Below are 19,790 nucleotides of genomic sequence, written 5' to 3'. Positions count from 1 at the left end.
ATTCATAATATATATACGAACCCATTAACATTACATTAACCGGTATCCAAAATAGGTGAAGATCACTTAAATTAAAAAAATAAAATAATTGATCATAAGGACCAATGCGGCAAGCTGTTTGCTCATGCATCCTCCCAAAAAGGACAGGCAGGGCAGACGGGGCATCATTAACTGACAAATTATTAATGAGGTACCGATTTCGGGTGCGTCTTTGGAGGACCATCAAAAATTTTGCAAATTTAAAATAACAAGGTCCGCAACTTCTTCATATCCTTATTACGGAGAATGTGATTGAAGCCACGTAGGTAATAAATAGCAGGGGCACAATATGCGCTATATAAGCGACCAAGAGCCCTCCGGTTGAACCGTCCGCGATTCGGAGAGATTTTATCGTTGGCAGTCCTTATATTTTGTATTCATTCATTTATAATAAGTGAGCAGGTTGAAGCTAGTGAGCGAGCAAAAGAAATACCTAACCACTTAACTTTAGCGTAGTTGATTTCCAGATAGAAATTATGTATTTGAGGAGGACACTCCCCCACAGCCCTCAGGGCACGGGTTGTAAGTTATGCCCTGGGGGTATATAAAATTTTTATAGAAAACGTTGTCAGAGAAACTTCAAAAGGATCCATTTGATTGGAAACTCAAAGGGCCAGTGCCCTTTTTAATAGTCGAAAGTGATTGGAGGGCAACTAACCCCCCTCTCACGCCAACCTTTTCCCCAAAAACATCCAATCAAAATTTTGAGATAGCCATTAGTAAGTAAGTAAGTTTCTTTATAACTCGCTATATAAAATAAATGCGGAGTAAAAAAGAAAAAACAAGATAATATTATACACAAGGAAACATTTTATTCACGTAGTTGACAGTTCTGGAAACTAGGTCTTTGAGGATGACACCCCCCCACAGCCCCCAGGGCAAGGGTTTTAAGTTATACCCTGAGGGTATAAAAGGTTTTATAGAAAGCGTTATCGTAGAAACTTCAAGGCTCATTCGACTGGAAATTGAAATGGCTAGTGCCCTTTTTAATTGTCGAAAGTGATTGCAGGACAAGTAAAACCCCTTCCACGCCCACCATTACCCCAAACGTAACCAGTCAAAATTTTGAGATAGCTATTTTGTTAAACGCAGTTGAAAGGTCAGGAAGTTTGATCTTTGAGCTGAACACTCCCCCCACAGTCCTCAGGGTAAGGGTTGGAAGTTATGCCCTGGTGGTATATAAGGTTCTTATAGAAAGCGTTGTCGTAGAAACTTCAAAAAGGGCTCATTCTATTGGAAATTGAAATGGCTAGTTCAATTTTTAATATTCAAAAGTGATTGGAGGGCAACTAACATCCCTTCCAAGCCCACCATTTCCCCAAACACAACTAATCAAAATTTTGAGATAGCCATTTTGTTCAGCGTAGTTGATTTCCATATGTTTTTGAGGAGGACACTCCCCCACAGTCCTCAGGTCAGGGGTTGTAAGTAATACCCTTGGGGTATATAGGTTCTTTATAGAAAGCATTGTCTTAGAAACTTTAAAAAGATCTCATTCTATTGGAAATTGAAATGGCTAGTGTGCTTTTTAATAGTCGAAAGTGATTGGAGGGCATCTAACACCCCTTCCAAGCCCACCATTTCCTCAAACACACCAGTAAAAATTTTGAGGTAACTATTTTGTTCAGCGTAGTGGAAAAGTCCGAAAATTTGATTTTTGAGCTAGAAACTCCCCCTACCGTCTTCAGGGCAAGGGTTGTAAGTTATACCCTGGGGGCATGGAAAGTTTTATATAAAGTGTTGTTGTAAAAACTTGAAAAAGGGCTCATTCGATTGACAATTCAAAGGGCTAGTGCCCTTTTTAATAGTTGAAAGTAATTGGAAGGCAACTAAACTCCCTCTCACGCCCACCATTCCCCCAAACATTTTTGGGGGACTTTGTATCGTTTTTTTTTTCATGCCAGGGCACTTCGTATCAAAGCAGTTGTTGTAGAAACTTCAAAAAGGGCTCATTCGATTAGAAATTCTAATGGGTAGTGCCCTTTTTAATAGTTGAAAGTGATTGTAAAGCAACTAACACCCCTTTAACGCCCACCATTTCCCCAAACAAATCCAATCAAAATTTTGAGATAGCCAGTTTGTTCAGCGTAGTTGATTTCAAGATAAAAATTATGTTTTTGAGGAGGAGACTTCCCCCACAGCCCTCAGGGCAAGGGTTGTAAGTTATGCCCTGGGGGCATATAAGGTTTTTATAGAAAGCTTCGTTGTAAGAATTTCTGAAAAGGCTTATTCGACTGGCAATTGAAAGGGCTAATGTCCTTTATAATAGTTGAAAGTGATTGGATAGCGACTAACGCCCCTCTCACGGCCACCATTTCCCCAAACACATCCAATCAAAATTTTGAGATAGCCATTTTGTTGGGAGTAGTTAAAAATTCCGGAAATTATGTTTTTTTAGGATGACACTCCTCCCATAGCCCTCAGCGCAAGGGTTGGAATTTATGTCCTGGGGGCATATAAGTTTTTTTTTATAGAAAGCGTTGTCGTAGAAACTTCAAAAAGGGCTAATTCGATTGGAAATTGAAAGAGCTAGTTCCTTTTTTAATAGTCGAAAGTGATTGGAGGGCAAGTTACCCACCTCTCACGCCCACCATTTCCTCAAACACATCCAATCAAGATTTTGAGATATTTATTTTGTTCAACGTAGTTGAAAGTTCTTGAAATCAGATCTTTTATGATGATAATCCCCTCAGAGCCCTTAGTGCAAGGGTTGTAAGTTATTATCCCCTGGGGGCATATAAAGTTTATATAGAAAGTTGTTATAGAAATTTCAAAAACGGTTTTGAGATATCCGTTTTGTTCGATATAGTTGAAAGGTCCGGAAATACTATCTTTGAGGATGACACTCCCCCCATAGCCCTCAGGGCAAGGGGGGGGGAATTTTCCCTGGGGGCATATAAGGTTTTTATAGAAAGCGTGGTCGTAGAAACTTCAAAAAGAGCTGATTCAGCTGGAAATTGAAAGGGCTAGTGCCCTTTTTAGTAGTCGAAACCGATTGGAGAGCAGCTAACCCCCCTCTCACGCCCATCATTTCTCCAAGCAAATCCAATCAAATTTTTGAGATAGTCATTTTGTTCAACGTAGTTGAAAGTTCTGGAAATTAGGTCTTTGAGGATGAAAACCCCCTCAGAGTCCTCAGGGCTAGGATAGATTGTTATGCCGTGGAGGCATAATAGGTTTTTATAGAAAGGGTTGTCGTAGAAACTTCAAAAAGGGCTCATTTGATTGGATATTGAATGGGCTAATGTCTTTTTTAATCGTTGAAAGTGATTATGGATTAACTAGAGCTCCTCTCACGCCTACCATTTCCCTAGAAATATCCAATCAAAATTTTGAGATAGCCATTTAGTTCAACGTAGTTGAAACTTCTGGAAATTAGGTCTTTGATGATGATAACCCCCTCACAGCCCTCAGGGCAAGGGCTGTAAGTTATGCCCTGGAGGCATATAAGGTTTTTTATAGAAAGTGTTGTCGTACTTCAAAAAGGGCTCATTCGATTGGAAATTTAAAGGGCTAGTGCCCTTTTTAATAGTCGGATTTGATAGGAGAGCAACTAATCCCCCTCTCACGCCCACCGTTTCCCCAAACACATCCAATCAAAATTTTTAGATAGCATTTTTTTTCAACGTAGGCCTAGTTGAAAGTTCTGGAAATTAGGTCTTTGAGGATGACAACAATCCCCCCCCTACATCCTCAGAGCAAGGGTTGTAAGCTATGCCCTGGGAACAAATAAGGTGTTTATAGAAAGTATTGTCGTACAAACTTCAAAGGGGTCCATTCGATTGGAAATCGAAAGGGCTAGTGCCTTTTTAATAGTTGAAAGTGATTGGAGAGTAACTAACGCCCCTCTCACGCCCACAATTTCCCCAAACACATCCAATAAAAATTTTGTGATATCCATTTTGTTCAACGTAGTTGAAAGTAATATAAATTAGGACTTTGAGGATGACAACCACCTCAGAGCCCTCAGGGCAAGGGTTGTAATATATGCCCTGGGAGTATATAAGGTGTTTATAGAAAGCGTTGACGTAGAAACTCAAAAAGCGCTCATTTGATTAGAAATTGAAAGGGCTAGTGTCCTTTTTAATAGTCGGAAGTGATTGGAAGGCTTGAAATTTTTATAGTAAAGAGCGATGTGGGTACAATGTAGTTTTTTTTTCTTTTTTTTTAACCAGGGTACATCGTATCGAAGGAGTTGTCTTAGAAACTTCGAAAAGAGCTCATTCGATTGAAAATAGAAAGGGCTAGTGCCCTTTTTAATAGTTGAAAGTGATTGAGGGCAACTATTTCCCCTCCCGCTTCCACTCTCCCATTTGCCCATTATGTTTAAAAACTAAATGTTGCCTTAAGATTAAATCAAAATGCACTGTGTTAATGCTAATTCCCAATAAGGAATCTCAGGATTATCCCAAGAACGACTGAGGGTATTATGTTGAAACTTTCGGGGCTACATCTGCTCTTAAAATTTAACCAAATCAAAATAGCATAAGTGTATCCAAACTATCAAAGAAAGTTAACAGATTTTTTTGCGAATGGTATCAAGTTTTCTATTTCAGGTCTACTAGAGGAGGTATGAAACTAAATTAAACACTACTATTTGCTTCCAGATATTTAAAAGGGTGTATGCTGTTAAAAATTGCTGAAGAATTTTCTCCAACATAGAAATAGCAGGCCAAACTATAGCGTCTTTAAAAAAACAAAAGGATTTAAATTATTATTTTCTTTTTCCCTGAAAAGACTGTGTCAATATAAAACAAATAGAAATTAATTTAAAGAAACTTTTCCACAAAATAAGTTTTTCAAAGAAAAGTAAAGAGCTCCATTATATTTCCTCCATTGATTTCCACATAGAAAATGTGTTATTGAGGAGGAAACTCCCCCACAACCCTCAGGGCAAGAGTTTTAAGTTATACACTGGGGGCATACAAGGTTTTTCTTGAAGGCGTTGTCGTAGAAACTTCAAAACAGGCTCATTCGATTGGAAATTCAAAGGGCTAGTTCCCTTTTTAATATTCGAAAGTGATTGGAGGGCAACTACCCCCCCCCCTCGCACCCGTGATTCCCCCAAACACATCTAATCAAAATTTGAGATAGCCATTTTGTTAAGCGTAGTTGATTTCAAGATAGAAATTGTGATTTTGAGGAGGACACTCCCCCACAACCCTCAGGGCAAGGGTTTAAAGTTATACCCTGGGGGCATATAAGTTTTTTATAGAAGGCGTTGTCATAGAAACTTCAAAAAAAGCTCATTCGATTGGAAATTCAAAGGGCTAGTGCCCTTTATAATAGTCCAAAGTAATTGGAGGGAAACTAGCCCCCCCCGCACACCCATCTTTCCCCCAAATTCATCTAATCAAAAGTGTAAGATGGCAATTTTGTTCAACGTAGGTGATTTCCAGATAGAAAATATGTTTTTGAGGAGGAAACTCCCCCGCAACCCTCGGGGCAAGGGTTTTAAGTTATGCCCTGGGGGCATATACGGCTTTTATAGAAGGCGTTGTCGTAGAAACTTCAAAACAGACTCATTAGATTGGAAATTGAAAAGGCTACTGCCCTTTTAATAGTCGAAAGTGCTTAAAGGGCAACTAGCCCCCCGCCCCCACGCCCATCATACCCCCAAACACATCTAATCAAAATTTTGAGATATTTATTTTTTTAAGCGTAGCTGATTTCCAGATAGAAAATATCTTTTTGAGGAGGACACTCCCCCACAACCCTCGGAGCAAGGGTTTTAAATTATGTCCTTGGGGCATATAAGGTTTTATATAGAAAGCGTTGTCGTAGAAACTTCAAAACAGGCTCATTCGATTGAAAATTCAAAGGGCGTTTGCCCTTTATAATAGTCGAAAGTGATTGGAGGGAAACTACCGCCCCCCCCCACGCCCATTCCCCCAAACACATCCAATCAAAATTGTTAGATAGCCATTTTGTTCAGCGTAGTTGATTTCCAAATAGAAAATATGTTTTTGAGGAGGACATTTCCCCGCAACCCTAAGGGCAAATGTTTTAAGTTACGCCCTGGGGCCATATAAGGTTTTTCTTATAGAAGTCGTTGTCGTAGAAACTTCACAACAGGCTCATTCGATTGGAATTTCAAATGGCTAGTGCCCTTTTCAAAAGTCAAAAGGGATTGGAGGACAACTTGCCCCCCCCCCATGCCCATCATTCCCCCAAACACATCCAATCAAAATTTTGAGATAGCCATATTGTTCAGCGTAGTTGATTACCACATAGAAAATATGTTTTTGAGGAGGACACTCCCCACAATCCTCAGGGCAAAGGTTTTAAGTTAAGGCTTTGGGGCATATAACGTTTTTATAGAGGGCATTGTTGTATAAGCTTAAAAACGGGCTATTTCAATTTGTAATTCAACGGGCTAGCGCCCTTTTTATTGATAAAAGTGATTGGTGGACAACTAGGCCACCACACCCCTCATTCCCCCAAACACATCCAATCAGAATTTTGAGATAGCCATTTTTTTCAGCGTAGGCTAGTCGATTTCCAGATAGAACATATGTTTTTTACGAGGACACTCCCCCACAACCCTCAGGGCAAGGGTTTTAAGTTATGCCCTGAGGGTATATAAGGATTTATAAGAAGGCGTTGTCGTAGAAACTTCAAAACAGGCTCATTCGATTGGAAATTCAAAGTGCTAGTTCCCTTCTTAATAGTCGAAAGTATTGGAGGGGAACTAGCCCCTCCCTCACACCAATCATTCCCCCAAACACATCCATTCAAAATTTTAATATAGCCCTTTTCTTGAGCTTAGTTGATTCCCAGATAGAAAATATTTTTTTGAGGAGGAGACTCCCCAACAACCCTCAGGGCAAGGGCTTTAAGTTATGTCCTGGGGTATATATGGTTTTTATAGTAGGCATTGTCATAGAAACTTCAAAAGGGGCTCATTTGATTGGAAATTCAAAGGGCTAGTGCTCTTTTTGATAGTTGAAACTGATTGGAGGGCAACTAGCCTCCCCCCCCCAATTCTATCGTTCACCCAAACATATCCAATCAAAATTTTGAGATAGCCATTTTGTTTAGCGTAGGCTAGTTGATTCCCAGATAGAAAATATGTTTTTGAGAAGGACACTCCCCCACAACTCTCAGGGCAAGGGTTTTAAGTTATGTCCTGGGCGCATGTAAGGCTTTTATAGAAGGCGTTGTCGTAGAAACTGCAAGAAAGGCTAATTCGATTGGAAATTCAAAGGCTAGTACCCTTTTTAATAGTCGAAAGTGATTAGTAATTTTTTTTTTTTTTTTTTGTTTAGACCAGGGCACTTCGTATCGAAGGAGTTGTCGTGGGAACTTCGAAAGGGGCTCATTCGATAGAAAATAGAAAGGATTGATGCCCTTTTTGATGTTTGAAAGTGATTGGAGGGCAACTAATCCCCCTTCCACTCCCACCCTCCCATTTGCCCATTATGTTTAAAAACTAAATTTTTCCTTAATATTAAATCAAAATGCACTGTGATAATGCTGATTCCCGATAAGGCATCTCAGCAGTATCCCAAGAACGACTGAGGGTATTATGTTCAATTTTTCGAATGTTCAAACTTTCGGGACTACTTCTGCTCTTAAATTTAACCAAATCAAAACTGTGTAAGTGTATCCAAGCTGTCAAAGAAAGTAAACAGATTTTTTTGCGAATGGTATCAATTTTTCCATTTCAGGTCAACTAGAGGAGGTATGAAACTAAATTAAACACTACCGTTTGTGTATACATTTTTATAGTGGTGTATGCTGTTAAAAATCGCTGGGTAAGTCTCTTTGACATACAATCAGTAGGCCAGACTATAAATTCTTAAAAAACGAACAGATTTGAGGTGTTAGGTTGTTTTTCCCTGGAAATACTGCCAACGTAAGACGGATAAAAATTAATTTAGAAAAGGTTTTCCACAAAATAAGTTTTTCAAAGAAAAGTAAAGAACTCCATTAAACAAAAAATGAGCAAAAATAAAATAAAATAATCTACCAAGCTCGAAACTAACACAAATCAGCGTTGATAAATCAATGAAACCCAAAACGAACAGAAATTACAAAAAATAATCGAGTCAAACTCAAAACGAGCAGAAATTAACATAAGTTGGGCTCAAAACCCCTATGCCTTCCCAAGGCCAGAACAAAATTTGCACTTTACTGAAAAAATACAAATGAATGTGCATTGTCAGTTTAATATACATATACTGATATTTAGTAAACAAAATGTTAAAATTATTTGATTTATTAAAGTTATAAAAGCAAAAAAATTTATATTTTTAAATTTACATTTATATTAACCTAACTGATGCAAGGATTCGGCACATCTTGAAAAAAAATTTGTATAATGCGACTTGAAGTCACTAATATCAAGCGAAGACTGCACACTAGGCTCACAGTTACTCCCCTTGATAACTCTGCTCAAGGATTTTTGACCTGTGGGATTATCCCAACCATTTAAGCGAGCATTTCTCAGACCAAGTTTATATTCCTTTTTTGTTTTTTGCTTTAGACGGAACACTGTTCCCACTTGGAAGCGTTCACATGCGTACCACATGCGGAGTCGGAATCTAGCTATTTTTCGCAGCAATAATATAATCATTTATAGACCAAAAAGGCTTCCTCGTACCGGTGCGTACACGCTCAACTGGGACAGCCGTTTTAGCTGCGGATTTTAAAGAGAACACTATTTCCGTATAATAAAAATTCCGATCTAACTTCTAATTGGGGCTAGGGACAGAACACTGGAGAAGATGGTAAGGCACTTTGATTAAGGAAAGTTGCGCACAGAGTGTATGGATAAATAATACCGGATCACAACGGTTCGAATTATATTTCTCACGCCACTTGTCACTGCGTCCTGCTAACAATTAGTCGTATTAGAGAGACAGGGAACAGATAAATTACAAGTGAGGGGTAAATGATCGTCACCAATTTTGTCAGCGTCAACATGAATATCTGAACGCATAATTGAATCCCAAGATACTATCACATGATCAGAGTTAGAAACTCCAGAACCTCTGTTATGGACATAAGTGTAAGGGAGGTCCTTGGTAGCTATATAATATCCATTTGGTATAGTATTTAAAAGCAGCGATGCTCTGTCAGAATTCACAAGAGGGTCGTATCACCCACTATTAGCCAAAGAAGAGACTCGGAACTCATGTCATTTAAAAGTGTTTTTAAAGTGTCACAGGCCTTTGCGAATGAAGACAGCGAATTTGCTGTTTTTCTATCGTAGGGCAAATAAAGATTTATAAAGACAGTGTTTCTAAGTTGAACCGCTAAAATACTTTAGCTTGAGAATATCTGGGTTGGAACAATTGAGCTAGACCTTATAAATATAGCTAGGCCGCCTGTTGGTCGTCCACGAGTTTTAGTTGCCTCTGTAGTGAACGGTAAGACGAAGAGCGATTGAGACTAGGCAAATTTACTTTTGTTAGAAAATGCTCTTGCATAAAAACCATATCACTTTCAAGAAATTCATTTATTTGCTGATCCTTGTCGTATACCATTTATATTTAATGATGCAAACTTCAATAATTGGTTGCTCATTTTTGGTTCTTGGACAGGGCTGCTTTGAGAACTGGACATCTCAGGCTGTACAAAACATGGTCACCTTTACAGTTTATATATTTTGGTGGGGCAGTGCATGGTTGAAATTTCAAATTGCTCTTTGACCCAGCACAACGAGAGCATTTTGCACTGGTAGCAGGAAGCTTACAACCGTCAACACAGTGATCAAGAGATTGACACCGGAAGCATCCTCTTGGCAGGGACTGAGGTCTTTACGCGATAGAGTCCATAACCAATATAGAAACCAAGACTCATGGACCTATCACGAACAATTTCATCAAGAAATTCAAGACGGAAAGTTCTCTAGGTCCCAATTTTCAAGGCATCAACCACTCCAGGAATAAGAGATTTCAGTTCATCGCTTGTAACATTTTCAGGGATTCCAAGGACGATACCAAAAATCTTTCAGTCTTATCACTTTAGTGGTAACGTTAGGGATATGTTCACAGGCAGCTTTGGCAAGTTTTGCTGCCGATTTATTGTCACCAGTATTCATGATCCAACGTTTTCGAGTGAGGTCAGACCTTAGAGACAAAATTCCCTCATGGCATTGAAGACCGTCTAATTTGGCTTTACGGAGGTTTGGGTTTGACAAATTCACTGGTGGATTTTTCAGTATTGCAGCATAAGTTTGCTTTTGTGGGTCAACATTAGGGTCAGTACGACTGCCTTGCGGTTGCACAGATGTGATGCCCCGTTCAAAAAATCGCTCAGCAGAAGAGCGCACTTCAAGCACACATTGGTATAACTGAAGCGTCGCCTGGGCGACGAATAACAAAATCTGGGACGGGAATTTCTTCGTCCTCACACCTTTTAAAGGCATTTAAAATGACCATTATGACATTTTAGCAAGCACTAAGTTCAAGTTCAATAGGTTTATTAACAAATGAAAATAATAAATCACACATAATCAAAATACTCAGTCCATTCCTGGACGCCGAGAACCAAATCATTACAATTTAACATAATATACAGAATTGTCACCACTCCTAATCTTAGACACAACCATACCCCTCATTTACCAAATAACTAAAATTATTACCTTCCCATTCCTTACCCTCAGGGGAAACGACCCTATCGTATTTAAAAAACATATTTTTAATTTAAATTTACTATTTACATTTAATTCAATTTTTTTTTTTTTTTTTTTTTTTTTTTTTCTATTCATTTGTAATGCTATTAAATGATTTTTTACTCTTTTTTTAAATGATGCAAGGGAGCTCCTACCTCTCAGTTCTTCTGGGATCAGGTTCCATATCTTTGCACAAGCTACGTTAGGAGCGAAATCCGATCGCACGGTCGGGGTGAGGGGTTTTTGCAGGTTTAATGATGATCGGGTATGCAAATTATGCTGGTCTGAAATAGGTCGAAATAATCTTTTAAACGCATATGGCAGCTCTCCAGCTAAAAACTTGAACACAAAGGTCAAGCAAGATAATTGATACAAGGGCCCTAATGACAAGTACCCTTCATTTTTTTCCAATTAATATCAGGCATCGTTGATGAATCGAATTCAGTTTTCGCAGGTGGGATTTAAAAGTTGATTGCCAGATCATTGCACAATGCAGTAAATGGGGTTTTATAAGAGCGTTGTACAGGAGGACCAGCGTTTTCTGCGGCGAAGCGCTTTTCAGTTTTTTTATTATTCCAAAATTCCGAGATAGCTTAAACTCTACTGCTTGAATATGATGCACGAATGATAGGTTCTCATCGAGGAGGATTCCCAGGTATTTTGAAAAATGCTTTTCTGGCCGACTAATCACACCTCTGGCTGTCCGAATACCACATATCTCCGGATGGACACTTCCAATCCGAGAAAAAAAATAGAACGCAAGATTTCTCAACATTAATAACAAGTCGGTTAGCATCCATCCAGAGATACGTCCCTTCCAGAACCTCCCTCAGTTTAGACATGAGCGTTGTCTTATCCGTTTTACAGCAACCAAGCGTGGTGTCATCGGCAAAGGCCACGAGCTCATCATCTTCACCTTCGACCCGGAGGGAGTTTTCATCCTAGCACAAGTTACAGCAGCGAAGATTTGTTCGTGCCAGGTTCAGCACTCGACTCAGATCGTTAACATGGATCAGGAAAAGTAATGGTCCTAATATTGAGCCCTGGGGGACACCGCAGTTGACGAGCACATCTTTTCCTGGATCTTCTCCCATATAAATCTTGCGGACCTTCCGATGTGACCTGAACTAATCCAGAACTTCGCCTCTTATCCCTACATGCTCCAGCTTCCCGAGGAGAATTGATTAGTACATACTATCAAATGCTTTGCTGATGTCAAGCAGAACCGCTGCAGGTAGTAGACCAGAATACAAAGCTTTGTTTATCCATAAACTTAACGCCGTTAGTGCATCCTGTGTGGAGTGCCTTGGTCTGAATCCAAACTGGCGATTATTAAGAAACCCTTTCTTAAGGGGCTCTATGATTGAAGGGGCAACTGCTTTTAACACTGTGGTATGTACTCGGTCGAACCCAGAAGCCGAATTGCCTCTTAGATTTAGTACGATTAGCAGAATTTCAGATGGAGAGACAGGTGATATTGCCATGGACTTAGTGCATGCCGGACCAAGGTAATCTTTAAAACTCTTCGCGGAATTCCCAACAGAATCTGCTGTTTTTCTGCCCACTTCTGCAAAAAATGCTGCCGACTTCTGCAAAAAATAAAGCTAACTAAGTTGAAAAATCGAAGAATTCGACTGCATTTCTTATGATCAGGTAATCTGCGAGACCCCTTTCTAGGCATTTTTGAACAAAATTCAGGACAGGGCGAAAAAAAGCGTATCGGCTGTTCAAAGTTCTGTCATTTTAAGGCCAGGGTGAAAACCAGGGTTTGAAGCACAAAATGTGTCAACTCAGAAATCACAAAGTCCGAAGAGTGTCAGAGTCTGTTATTCAGGTATATTCGATTATTTAGTTCACTATTCAAATATTTTTAATATTTCTCTAATTTTATTCTCTTGTTTAACTCCATAATTGGTAAATTCATCACATAATTCTTTAAATCAATCCTTAAACACGCGGGGAATTTCAGCCCGACAGCTAAGATTTCAATGAAATCCGATTTTAATGTTTGTACTTCAAAGAGATATCCTGTTAATAAAGAAAAACTTTCCATACAGGTTAGTTAATAGTCCAATGTTATAATCCAGTGGTAATCCAGTGTTCACTCAATGAATGTTACCCCCTCCCTCTAATGGAAAGTTTCGCCCGCAGAACATTTATCCATGGATAATTTTTGCGGGTGCTGATTGTCTCATGGAGATATTCACCAGTGGGAAATTCTCTCAGCCATGTAAAAATCCCCACGATAATTTCAACTCTACTGAAAAATCCCCCATAAAATTCCCCCTAAACATCTCGACACGTCAAATGGGGTTGTCAACGAGGTCAGACAAATAAAACGAATTTCGTATACGAATTCTGTATATATATATATATATATATATATATATATATATATATATATATATATATATATATATATATATATATATATATATATATATATATATATATATATATATATATATATATATATATATATATATATATATATATATATATATATATATATATATATATATATATATATATATATATATATATATATATATATATATATATATATATATATATATATAGCATCGTTGGGATTATAGCACGGTCTTACCCTTTGTAGTACCACCAATAGCTGTTCCCATTTACTAATCTTCTTAAATTGCAGGATATTAACATCAATGAGACTGTAAATCTTGAAATCCGGCCTGGAGATCATTACTTAAATTTTGGCCTTTGGACTACATCAAAAAATAATGTGCTCGAAAAGGATCTGGTGGGTCATTTGTGCGTACCTCTTATGGAAATTGTCTCGGAGTGCGAGTCTACTAGCCTTAGTAACTATGTTACAACTTACCAAATCTGTCCTCCTGACTGCCAAGGAAAAGGCGCGTAAGTTTTTATTGCCGACTTCTTCTTCTTTCAGTTTACCAAGATCTAAGGAAATTGGGGGTAAGTTAATTGGTTTTGTTTCTCTCGCTTCATTCTCTTGCCCGTCTTTGGTGTTTGATAATGGTTGAAATAAATTTGAATAGATTGGGGGAACTTGAGAGTCGTCGTGTTGATTTTTCACAGATGTGTGAGGGTATCAGGAATGAAGACCAGGTTGAGGGTGGAATGAATGTTGAGTGTGCTGATTCAAAATATGTGTGTCTGAATGAATTGAATGAATGGAAAGTTATGCAGGAGCTGAAAATGTATGGTATGAATTGTCGCGGTTTAAATAGTTCGTTTAATTATATTAATGAAGTTTCATCTAGGCTGGAGCCTGATGTAATGTCTTTGACAGAAACTTGGCTGAATGACCATAACTTTTCATTATTGGATATACCAGGCTATAGGTTGTTTCTTCGGAATCGCGTGGAAAGACATCATGGTGGTCTTGCAATTTATGTGAAAAATGGATGTAATGTTAAGCCAAGGCCGGATATTGCTGTATATCGAGAAATGATTTTTGAATCAATGGTGTTAGAGGTTTCATTGTTTGGACGTAACTTATTTCTTGTTGTTGTTTATAGGCCCCCTTCAGGAAATGTGGATGAGTTTTTGGACCTGATGGATAATATGTTGGATAAAATACCGGATTCGCGAGTGCCTTGCTTTATAAGTGGTGATTTTAATATTGATTTGAATAATGTGCAAGATGTGAATTCGAAGGCAAGAAGTTTTTTGAATCTTATGTATAGTTACGGTCTTTCCCCTTCTGTTAATATTCCAAATAGAATATCTGGAGCTTCTGCATCTGTGATTGATAATCTGTTTTTGAATGTTAGCTGCGACTTGTCGCGAGTGTTAGTGAACGACGTTTCCGATCACTGTGCTATTGTAATCCGTGCAGCTATTGGTTGTTGTCGTCAAGGAGGTGGTATGACTGGAGTTAAACAGCCTATAATTGATAAGAAAGCTATATATAAATATAGGACTAAACTTACGAATGAGTCATTTGAATGCCTTGATGGTACTGATTGTGTTAATGATAAATTTGGTAAATGGTATGATAAACTGTTTAAGAAGTTTTGTGAAAGCCTAGAGTTCGAACAAAAGCGTACACGTTATAGTGCTGAAAAGAAACCATGGATATCGACAGCACTACTTAAATCAATTGATAAAAGACAAGAACTCTACGAAAGGTCTATAAAAACTGGATCTCAATCAGATAAAGATATTTACAAAAGTTATAATAAAAATCTTAACACCCTTCTAAGACAGGCTAAAAAGCTCTACTTTGTAAATAAATTTAAAGAAGCAGAAGGCAATCCCGAAAACGTGGAGAATCATCAAGTTGGTAGTGAACCCTCGTGCTGCCCCGACTATCCCTGACATTCCTGATGCTCACTCTGATAATCAAGTTGCTAATATAATGTGTGCACATTTTACAGATATTGGTAAGAGTGTATCTGATAGTGTTGCGCAGTCACCCAGTGATGGCTTTTATAATGATTTTCTCGATGAGGCAGCTGAAGTCTCTATATTCTTAAGACCAGTGACTCTTGCAGAGCTTGAGACGACGGTGAAGTCAATGAAGAATTCAGCAGCTGGATCGGATTTTTTCAGTGTTAGAATTTTTCGTTCAGTTTTCTCTATTATTTCAGGTCATTTGTTGTATTTGATTAATTCATGTTTTAAGAGTGGAGTTTACCCGGATTGTTTGAAAAGTGCTCATGTGGTACCCCTGATTAAGAGTGGTGATAAGAATGATATGAATAATTACAGACCAATATCAATGCTCCCAATAATATCGCGTCTGTTTGAAAAACTGATTTATGTAAGAATGGTGGATTTTTTAAATAAAATTTCCTATTTTCACCCTACTCAGTTCGAATTTCGTCATGGGATGTCAACAGAGCAAGCTTTGCTTATTTTTTAACAACATTTGTCAATGATTCGTTGGATGCGGGATTTAAATTTGCATCTATTTTTTTGGAATTTAGGAAAGCATTTGACTCAGTTGACCTTAGCATATTATTATCAAAATTAGAGCAAGACAGTCTTCGTGATAATTTTCATAGTTTGAGTTTGTCTTTTTTGAGTGGAAGAAAACAGTGTGTTGGGGTTGAGAGTGTTCATTCTGATTATATGAATGTGAGATGTGGAGTACCACAGGGTTCCGTGCTTAGACCCTTGTTGTTTTTAATCTATAGTAATGATTTGAATGCGTGTATTAAAAGGATATTTAGTCATGTGAGACCTGAAGCTAGAAGGTCAAGGATGATAATGCCTAGTTTCGCTGATGACACACAGTATTCTGTGGCAGCTGTGACTGAGGCAGATTTATTTCTGCTTTTAAATACAGGAATGAGTTGTATTGAAAAATGGATGCGTGTAGATAAATTATGTTTGAATCATAGTAAAAGTAAATTTATTCTATATGGAAGAAGTACTAATTATTATCCTTGGATCCTTGGTATTCAACTGGAAAGTGGATATCTCCAGATACATAGTTATGTTCAATATCTTGGTGTCCAGGTTGACGAATGTCTTATGTTTAAACCTCATATTGAATCACTGTGTATAAAAACTGCCAAGAACGTTGGAATGCTGCGGAAACTGAAAAATTTTTTCCCTCATAAAATTTGAAGAATGCTGTATTTCTCTCTGGCTAATCTGTATTTGTTATATTGTGTAAGTGTTTGGTCAGCGACATTTATTACTTATCTACTGCCACTGAGGGTTCTACAAAATAATGCTGTTCGTGTTTTATCTGGAATGCGAGGTTCTGACTCGGTTCGAAGGCAATACGACTGTATTAAGATTATGCCACTTTTTGGCCTAGTTAAGTTTTACACGGCATTATTCATGTTTAAAAGTTTTAATAACCTGCTACCTGCATGTTTCTCGATTGCATTTACCGAAGCTAAACATAGGTATGAGACAAGAAATGCCCATTCCATACGAACCCCGTTCCCTGTAACAACAAGGTCTACGTTTTCTATCTGTTTTTATGGCCCGGCTGTCTGGAACAAACTTCCCGAGGAGGTAAAAAATAAGACAGATCTGGATGATTTTCGAAATTCCCTCAGAGTAAGCTGTTTTTATCAATATGGAAGATTTTAGTGGTTGTGTGTAGAGAATAATTGGTTGAATGTTGTTGGTGAGATGATTGTTTGGGTTTTGAATGGATGAGTGATTTATTTCCCTTTTTTTATTTATTTTTTTCTCCTCTCTTTTTGTGAATGTTGTGAGTTGTGTTGCGTTGTTTGCGTGGATGATTCTCAAGGTCCCACTTTTTTGTTGGAGGGGGGGGAGCGGGAGGCGAGAGAAGATATTTATTTGTTTTTGGGTTGGACCCTTTTTGGGTTATATTAGGGTCCGAGGAAATAAATGATAATAATAGAAAATATTATATATATTTTTTAAAGTGTTTTTCTTTTTTTTCGGGTTTTGTCCGGCATGCAGTAATGCATTGGATTGTGTTTTTTTTAAATGAGATGTTTGTTTATTTATTTATTGTAACCCGTTTGTAAATAAAAAAAAAAAAAAAGGCATAAAGATCACTATTGAGTTTTCTTTTAGTCAAACTACCCATCTCGGAAGGGTTGTTTGCGTAATCAATTTATGTGTTCACTTCCATTGTGGTCACAAGTTAAGCAGGTTAGCATTCGAGGGACTGGCAACTGTGTTAGATACACCACACGCAATGATCACTTTTCTGGTAGTTTATCGTGTCATACAAAGAGTATGAAAAACATATAAGACTTAAAAACTCGTACTAGGGTAAAAATGATAATTGCAATCACCATCTACCTTTGGAAATTTTATTCATTTTTACCCTACCCTTAACTATTTCATACCTTCCCAAGTATTTCAAAATACAGGGGAGGGTATGGGCACCCATAAGCTTTTTTTTTGGGGGGGGGGGCATACCCGGTCTAATTAGCACTTCCAATGCTGCATAATAGAATTCACAAAACAAAAATATCATAGGCAGGGCAATAGCACTGCCTAAGTAAAGAGCGATGTAGGTACAATGAATAATTTTTATTTTTTTTATAGAAAAAAATGCCATAGAAACTACAAAGAGCTCATTCGATAGGAAATTGAGAGTGCTAGTGATATTTTTAATAGTAAAAAGTGATTGGAAGGCAACCAGCGCTAATTCCCAACGTCAATTATTTCCCCAACCGCATCCAAAACAAATTTTGAGACAACCATTTTGTTCAGCGTAGTTTAAAGGTCTGGAAATTATGACTTGGGGGATGACCCCCCCCCCCAACCCTCAGAGCAAGGGTTATAAGTTATGCCTTGGGGGGATAAAAGGTTTTTTATAAAACGGTTGTTCGTATAAACCTCGTAGGGAGCTCATTGGTAATCAGAAGTTCTAATGGGCTTTTTAACAGTCAAAAGTGTTTAGAGGTCAACCAGCCCCCCCCCCCCTATTCCGATCATTTCTTCAAACACATCCAATCAAAAATTTTTTGTTAATCGAAGTCGAAAAGTCCAGAAATTATGTCTTTAAGTCCCCCCCCCCCCCATAGCCCTCAGGGCAAGGGTTTTAAGTTACGCCTTGTGGCATATAAGGCTTTTCTAGAAAGGGTGGTCGTATAAACTTTGGAGAGGGCTCATTGGATTGGTAATCATAGGTTATAGTGATCTTCTTAAGAGTCAAAGTGATTAGAGGGCAGATATTCCTCCCCTCCCCCCGTTTTCTGTCTTTGTTTGTGTCTTTTTGTCCGTTTGTCTGTGCGTCTATGCATCTTTTTGTATGTATGTCTGTGTGTTTCTGTGTCTCTTTTCTGTCTGTTTGTCGTTTTATATGTCTTTCTGTGTGTCTCTGTGTCCTTTTTCTCTCTATCTGGGTGTCTCTTTGTCTGTCTGTCTGTGTGTCTATATCTTTTTGTCCGTCTATATGTCTCTTTGTCCGTCTGTATGTGTGTCTGTGAGTAAAAAAAATTCTAAGTTCAAAAAAAATATAAACCCCTCCTCCCACAAAAAATTCTAAGTTAAAAAAATCTAAGTTTAAAAAATTCTGTCATAAAAAAATGTAATTAAAAAAGAAAACAATTCTAAGCCAAAAAAAAAATCTGTCCCCCCAACACACATGTTGTATTTTCCCGAAATGTATCTGATAGAAATTTTAAGATGGTCATTTGTTGTCGTATAAACTTTGAAAAGGGATCATTTGGTTGGAAAATGAAAGAGCTAGTGCCCTCTTTAATATTCAAAAGTAATTGAAGGGCAACCATCCCCCCCCCCACACCCATCATTTTCTAAAACACTTCCAATCAAAATTTTGAGGTAGCTGTTTTGTTTGACGTAGTTTAAAAGTCCAGAAATTATGTCTTTGAGGATGAGAACTCCTTCTTCTCCCCAGAGCCCTCGGGCCAAGGTTTGTATGTTATGTCCCGAGGGAACATAAGGTTTTTATAGGAAGTGTGGTCGTGTAAACTTCAAAGGGGGCTCATTCGATTGGAAATCAGAAGTTCAAGTCCCCTTTTAAGAGTCAAGTTTATCGGAGGGCAGCTATACACCCACGTCATTTCTTCCCCAAATCCATCCAATAGAAATTTTGAGATAGCCATTTGTTAAAAAATATTCCAAAGATCACATATAAGGCGTTTGGGGTTGACAAAACCCCCCAGAGTCTAGAGGTAAGGGTTGTAATTTATGCCCCAGGGGTATGTAATGTTTTTGTAGGAGGGGTTGTCATGTAAACTTTAGAGGTAATGGCGGATCCAGGATTTTTTAGGAGGGGGGCGCAAAATAGGTTTATCCGATTATCTCACGTTAGTAGCAAGTCTGGTTAACGCAAACTTGCGTTAATTAAGTAAATTACACTACTTTAGTCTACGTTAGGGGGCCCGCCCCCCTTGCCCCCCTGGATCCGCCAAAGTTTAGAGGAGGTGCATTTGATCGGGAATGCATAGTTCTAGTTCCATTTTAAGAGTCAAACGTGATGGAGAGAAAATAGACCCCCCTCCTTCCCTGACATCCTCTTTTCTCCAAACACATTCAATCAAAATTGCATGACAGACATTTTGTAACCAGTAGTCCGAAGAGCACATAACAATTTCTTAAGTAATCAAATATAAGGAATATTTAGGCGACCGTTGAACTAAATCAAAACAAACTATGAGCATTAAGAGTAAGTTGTGGGGAATTTCAAAGTAGCCAAAAGGTACTATGTGTATATACT

The 19,790-nt window shown here is 38.1% G+C and overlaps 1 protein-coding gene across 1 annotated transcript in view; it reads left to right on the top strand.

The window, feature by feature from the left end:
• The window catches only part of Pdzd8 (PDZ domain containing 8), a 245,494-nt gene that overhangs the window by 151,430 nt on the left and 74,274 nt on the right, over positions 1–19,790 (top strand). The window contains exon 10 of the mRNA XM_089105143.1: positions 13,326–13,549. Within this exon, the coding sequence (XP_088961269.1) occupies positions 13,326–13,549 (224 nt within the window). The remainder of the gene's footprint in view (positions 1–13,325; positions 13,550–19,790) is intronic.

This window comes from Artemia sp. Qi Xiang Cuo, chromosome 19, assembly GCF_049724085.1.
Source record: "Artemia sp. Qi Xiang Cuo chromosome 19, ASM4972408v1, whole genome shotgun sequence".
In the NCBI taxonomy this organism is placed as follows: Eukaryota; Metazoa; Arthropoda; class Branchiopoda; order Anostraca; family Artemiidae; genus Artemia; species Artemia sp. Qi Xiang Cuo.
The sequence above is the reverse complement of the archived record's forward strand: the minus strand, read 5'-3'. Positions and strand labels throughout refer to the sequence as shown.